The sequence below is a fragment of the Triticum dicoccoides genome, chromosome 4A (genome assembly GCF_002162155.2).
Source record: "Triticum dicoccoides isolate Atlit2015 ecotype Zavitan chromosome 4A, WEW_v2.0, whole genome shotgun sequence".
Taxonomy (NCBI): Eukaryota; Viridiplantae; Streptophyta; class Magnoliopsida; order Poales; family Poaceae; genus Triticum; species Triticum dicoccoides.
Genome location: NC_041386.1, coordinates 498862129 through 498869113, shown reverse-complemented (window position 1 = coordinate 498869113; position 6985 = coordinate 498862129). Strand labels below are relative to the sequence as shown.

The window sequence follows — 6985 nt, the reverse complement described above, 5'->3', positions numbered from 1 at the left end:
TGAACTCAGATGATGCATTTATTTACAACGAGGTCTTCAATTCATCGTCATCGGAAGGCGGTGGCGACGAATACGAGTTGATGATGATGAGCATCCTCAAAGCAATAGAGAAGGGAGAGTAGCATGTTCTCAACTACAAGGGTTCGATGCTGGGCGGGAAAAATGTTAGTCGAAATAGGGCAAAGGGTCATGTCGATCTCTACGATGACTATTTTAAAGCCAATCTAATATATAATGAGGGCTTCTTTCAGCATCGCTACTTGATGCACAAGCGTGTGTTATTGCACATAGTGGAGGGTGTGAAGGAATATGACATTTACTTCACGGTGAAGAAGGATTACACGGGTTCTCTCCTCTCTAGAAATGCATTGCTGCTATGAGGATGGTTGTATATGGTACAACTGCAGACACCATTGATGAGTATGTCCAGATGGGAGAGATCACATGCATTGACGCAACTGTGAGATTTGTCACTGCATTGGTGCGACTGTTTGGACCAGAGTACTTGAGAAAAGCAAATGTCAAGCACACACAACCAAGACTTTGGCACTTGGAGAAGCAACAGGCTTTCCCGGTATGCCAGGTTCCGTCAATTGCATTGCACTGACAATAAAAGAATTGCCTGTTAGGATTGCACGAGCAATACAAAGGTCATACCAAAGAACCCACTATGAAAGTAGTGGCATCACATAACTTATGGATTTAACATGCAATTATCTCAAAACAACGTCAATTGCAATTATGTAAGATCCCGAGACATTGTGGGAGGTGATGACTCATTTGATTTTGCACAATAAATTGTGGAGGATAAGCACAATGGTATACGTACCATCGCGGTCATCCTCCAGAATCTGACAATGGTTGCCTCCCCCACATTGCGACCTAACTTTTCGAACATGTATAAGACGCATACTCAGTAGTCAACCACACTGGACATAAATATGTCCACCTCATCTCAGAAAATATGTCCAGTGATTGTTTGGGAAATAACCCCTCACCGGATTTGTGGTAGAGATGGTTACAAAAGGCACATGTTTCACCGCATTCATGGAACTAAAATGAACTGAAAATATATATCATAGTTTCGTGCTTCCTTCCCAGTATAACTAAACTCAATAGTTTCGTGCTTCCTTCCCGGTATATAACTAAACTCATTTATGCAAAAAATTGAGATGGTCAGCTGATTACTTTCTGGACTTCGGTGCATCTGGTGTATAGCCCATGATCTTCAGTTCTTCGTTCTTTTCCTTATTCTTTTTCTTTGTCTTTTGTGAGGGGTTCAGTTCTTCATCCTTGGCCAGCTGAAGTGCCGGGGCGTTTGAGTCTTCTGAGAGACGTTAGTCACAGAGGTAAGGATTGGAGTTAAGTGTGCCTCCCAGAACTCACACTTTTGAGCGCTTCAAGTAAACCACGAGCACGACGCCTGTCAGGGCAATAGCGCCAGCCATTAGCCCGTAATGAGCAGGCATCAACTGACTTTTTTGGAGAGGCACTAGCTCCGGCAATTGCTTTTTAACTTCAGAACTGGAATCCGAGTTGTCAATGTGCAACCTCAGGACCTGCAAGTCCAAGCTCCACTACAATGAGGCATAGGAGACAAGCAAAAGACTGACACATCTGGCCATGACAAAGTGGTAAAGGAATCTCCGGATGCTTGTGCTGAGAGTAATAGCAAAATAGCGGCATTTTAAGCAGGCAAATGGGTTCTAAGTCAGAGAAAGGAAATACCTTCAATCCGGATGATTTGGCATTGAGAACAGCACCGGCAAGATCAGAATCTGTAGTAAGCAGCACCCTATCACCTTCATCATCGTCATACTGCATAGAACATCAGAATCAAAATCTTATTGCTACTGCAGTTTGGATGTAGTATAGTGTAGAATACAGGCTAAGGTAGCTGCAACTGCAAGTGAGCGAGTGCTCTACAATTAAGAATACATTCATTCATGGGACTAAGTAGCTAGCAGTACCACTCAAGATAGCTGATGTTATTCAAGGCGGTTCTTGGTGTTAGTCCACTAGTTACAGGAACCATTTTGTATTACTATGTAGGATCTCGAATACATTCAAATTATACTCAATGGTGACGTCAAGTTGGCAACTACGTACAGGTGTCTTCGGAAGGAGAATAGCTTTGACTAGACGTGTAGTTTCCTCCATAACCATAGGAATGAATAGTATTCCCAAGGAATTCATGTGCTCGTTTCATATACAAAACTAATGCATCCACATGGAACTTTCCTCTGGAATCTGCATTCCTATGGTTTTCCTATGAAATCCTCCAAACCGAATGAGCCCCTAGTCAAAGCTCATTTTACCATCCTATCGCATTCCTATGCTACTACTAATTACTATGTTTTGGTTTCCTCTAAAACGAAAAGCCCTCAATTCTACTTGCAATTATAACAGAAAATGTTCCATCAAAGCAATTAGAAATGCAAGATTGAGGATTAGGAACTGCTCATCTAGCTCTTCCGTTCAAAATGCCAAGAGTTTAGAAACACAAATATATCAAATAAAGCTTACCAAAAGTTGAATTGGGCCCTTTTCACCACCAGTGCCTAATCTTTGTGTTATAGAAGACATAAGCTCATCTAAACTCTCAGAACCTGCAGCAATGAAACACAAAATGTTGTTAGTCGGTACACTGCCACCACAGCTAGCTCTCGTCAAACTATGAAGTGTGTACCCACCGCATGTAAATCTATGCATACGTCCCTTCTTGTCCTGAAGCTTGAAGGCAAAAGAATTGCCAACAGCAGCAGGATAAATGCTACTCCTGCCATCTCCGACCTCTGACGGCATCACTAAGGATATTTCACTGAGCAATGAAATCATGCAGGTAAGCATCACATTTTTGAGCGGAAAAAGAAAATCACAAAGGATGCATCAACCAACCTCTGGCTATCAAATTCCTCATCTGGAGGCTCCAAAGCAAGAGCAGAGTCCCAGAACTTCTGCATCATTGTGTTTGCTACATCATTTGCAGCTCCAGAACCTCCTTCAGCCTTCAGACAGAGCATGTTAGATGGACCAAGGTTACAATAATATTCCTCAGGCAACTATATTCCAGTAATAGAGGAGGGGTAGAGGGCAGGGGAACACACCATAGAAATGGCTGCCTGGGTAAGTTGCAGAACATCCAAACAAGCAACAACTCTACCATCTGACATGGAAAATTGAAAAATAGGTTAGACAAAAAAAAAACAATAAGTACCAAACAGCTAGTATTACTAGGCTGAGAACAAAAAGGTTTTACCTCCATCAACAACAGGAATATGCAAGAATTTGCCATCATGCATTATATGTAATGCGTCCAGAATTGACGTGTCCAATGTAGCACAATCAGGGTGTGCAGTCATTACCTTGAGGAAAATGGTAAATAACAGTGAGTCCAGAATGAGTTGCATAAACCTTAGCCACCTTTTGAAATAAGAAATCAGTCTGGAGAAGAAACCTTTTCTACTAGAGTTAATTCGGGAGAAAGATTTTGTGCCACAACACGCATAAGCACATCCTTTGAGCTGAATTTCAGAGTAACATATACATTAACAGCTCGACAATAAACATAAAAAGGAAACAACAGACAAATGTTTAATGAAAGAAATATGAGAATGCTTACGTAAAGATCCCTTGCAGCAAATTTCCGGTAGTTATAACCACTGAATTAACACGTAGTTCACGCATTTTTTGGGCGGCTACATAAACAGGATCTGAAGGAGAAACAATCGCTACTCTGCAAATTGACATAAGAGGTAGCTCCCATCATCTAATTAACCTTTTTTGTTACAACATAACCAAGAAAAATGAACAAGAGAAAGCAGATAAGTACTTTGTGCTTTCCGTGATAATGGTTGACAAAGAAGGTTTAAACATCCGTTCTCTTATAGTTTCTATTAAAGTGGAAGGAGCTGTATCCACGAAAGTCACATCAGTTTGGTCAGCTCATGAAAAAATTGGTAGACAAGAACAATCTATTTAGAAAAGAACACATATTTACGTCAAAAACTTGAAGACTTTCCGTGATAATGATTTAATTTTTGTTTGAAATAAACTGGATATTGTTAACTATTCACGAATATAGGTCATGTGTTCTATTACTTCTTACTTGTGTATCATCAATGTATAACAACAAAGGAGTAGAGTTAGCTGGCAGTCACAAGACCTGAGAAGTTGCTACCGAATTGGCGCTCAACCCCTTCTACAGCAGCTGCAAGTGCACTTCCTTGTTCTGCTGCCTTCTCCAGTCTTGATATTGCATCATAGAGGCATTTTGCAATGTCCAGCATGGCAATAACCTCACCATTATCAACCACAGGAAGGTGTCTAAATTTCCCTAAAACCAGAATGTACAAAATTAACTTCTAGGAGTCGACGCAAACATCTCTGGAAGTAAGCTTTATGTGAAGAACACGAACACAATCACCATCAACATATATACACATCTCTCATCATAAAGCTAAAGAAAACTAGAAATGCAACCACATTTGAAACACCTTTTGAAGATTTTGCAGAAGAATAAACATAGTTAGTTCTATCACTAAGCACGTTTCCACCGGAAGTTTCAGATATATACAGATTTAGTAAAGTGGCTCTAAATTGCTACAAGAAAAAACACCAAATGATTCCCCTAACAGTAAGGATGAGAATTTCTAGTGCCTCTGTTACTTCTTTATTAACATGTCAGTTTGTGTTGTCAGCATAGTTAAAAAAGGCGTGTCTAGGCTCTAGGCGATAGCCAAACACCTAGCGCATAATTGCGCTCAAGCGTGCACTTTGGACAGAAAAGCGCAAGGCAGTGGCAAAACGCACAATTGACGCCTAGCGCTTGTTTTAACTTTGGTATCCGTATAGATAAATCATTAGGGTTTTCAGAAACTAAACTTTGTCAGTTTTGTAATCATTTAGGATATTTGTTTTGAATTGCAATCCATCTTGTTAAGAGTTACTGCTTTCAAATGCTAATGCATCAGGAGTTGAAGTTATGTAGCAGCTAAACCTATAAAGCACATCCTACATGAATTTTTAAGAAAGCAGTGAGAAACTTGATAGAAAAGATATAGCCACAGAAGATTTAAGGGGAAAAAGGGACGAAAATAAGAAAACTTTGAAAAGTTAAAGTGCTAAAATTTAACAAATTGCAAGAAAAGAGAAAATTGGAGGAGTAAAAATAAAATAGTTAATACAGGGTCAATGACTTGACTTGACCAAGGGAACAGATTTAACTGCTGAACCATCTTGTTGTCAATTGTGTATTTAAAAGGACTAAATTATGGCAACTGGAAAAGAGACGTATAATATAATTAACTGAACTGTACTGATCATGATATAACAGAATTACCTTCAGAAAAGACAACACATGTTACAAGTTATAGGATGTGAGTTTCAACTGATTCGACCACTCACAGTGATGGTTAGTTGGAGCATACTGTAACTTAAAGTGTAGCTCAAATATACCTTGGACCATTTTCTGTAGTGCCTCGATAGCAAGTGTGTCAGCTGTGACATAATGAGGGCTGCGTGTCATGATCTTGGATATGATTGTTTGCTCAACCCGCAGCCCCTCGGCAATAACCCTTGTGGCTATGTCCTACATCATAAGGCAGATGGTAAGTAAAAACAGAGCAGGTTGTTCACATCATAAGCATTTTCACATGTAGCAGTCAGACAGACTGCTGAATCAGTCCAGAAATAGGGTGGAACACGCTGATACAGTGTTATTCAAAGAATAAGATGACTCACATGAGCTTACAAAACATTGCTACTGTACTGACCATTTTTCCATCAGTTCCAAGTCTGAAGCATCATCAATTAAACAAGAAACTGAACAAACACATTGTTGGTCATAAACTAAAAGTTGTATAAACTGAACATAACTTCCAACCTAAACATGCCTTACTCTAGTCACTCGATGCAAATGCAAAATTGCAGACACAAGCAATCTTTATGGTGTGGAGTACAGTTCAAAACAGGCAATGTACACTGTTACCTTAAAGAATCCTACCGTTCAAGCTCCGAACACTAACTAAACGACAACCGGCGCAATCATCAAAGGAAGATTCCAAGAAAGAACATATCACCTTGTCGGTGACAATGCCGGAGAGGAGGCCGTTGACGTCGGTGAGCAGCACGGCGTCGACCCGCCTGGCCGCCATCCGCCGGCACGCCTCTGACACCGTCGTCCCCTCCGGGATCGTCAGCGCCTTCGACAGCCGCAGCTTCTTGACCGTCCTCTCCCCTCTGACAAAACCCACACCCGGCCAAAAGGAGGAATCAGGATCGAGGTGTAAACAGCAGAAAAGGGAGGAAGCGTTCGGGCGCTTACGCGACGTGGTTGGGAGAGGTGGGCTTGGAGGGGGCCTTCCCGTTTCCGTTGGCGACAGCGGCGGAGGGATCATCTGACTTGCGGGAGGAGGCGGCCGACGGCGGACGGCTGCGCGTGCGTCGGTTCTGCGCTACGGCGGCAGTGGCGCCGGAGTTCATGGCTGCGGCGTCGAAAGTGAGGGCGAAAACACTAAAAAGGGCTTAGCTTACGGCTTGGGGGTTGCCAAGGGAGGACGACGGCGACGAGGTGGCGGCGGCGGCGAATGTTGGAGGAGGGGAGCGGTCGCTGCTTCTTGTTGGGCTGCTTCCTTGTGGGAGTCGTTTTCACATTGAGCATTGCTATGCAGCCGATGCTTTCAGACGATACTCAGACGACGTTGCCCATCAGGCCGTTTGTTAATTAGATTCATGTCAATCTCACCGTTTGTTAATTAGATTCATGTCAATCTCACGGTGTAGAGTCTGCGTCGGCTGCACATCGGCCATACCATGTCGTGTGTACATCAATTTCGTTTCACATTCGGTCCCTTAGATGCTGCATTATTGCGTTAAGAGTTCATGTGACTTCCTAACTTATTTTATAATATTTCTCAAATAAAACTTATATCTTATAATCTGCTGTAGAAAATACCCACCAAAATATACTAATGGTGAAATCTCT

General features: G+C 41.8%; 1 protein-coding gene across 1 annotated transcript; it reads right to left on the bottom strand.

Moving 5' to 3' along the window:
• Nucleotides 1–901: 901 nt before the first annotated feature.
• LOC119286390 (CBS domain-containing protein CBSCBSPB3-like) lies at nt 902–6634 on the bottom strand. The gene is made up of 14 exons (XM_037565760.1): nt 6326–6634; nt 6081–6240; nt 5458–5590; nt 4166–4336; nt 3833–3911; nt 3623–3736; nt 3458–3524; nt 3260–3365; nt 3108–3166; nt 2899–3008; nt 2694–2821; nt 2527–2609; nt 1729–1818; nt 902–1559 (listed from the first exon to the last, which is right to left on the bottom strand). Exons 1-14 carry the CDS (start codon nt 6481–6483, stop codon nt 1383–1385), a joined length of 1635 nt encoding a protein of 544 aa, XP_037421657.1. The 5' UTR covers nt 6484–6634; the 3' UTR covers nt 902–1382.
• Between the last annotated feature and the right edge of the window lie 351 nt (nt 6635–6985).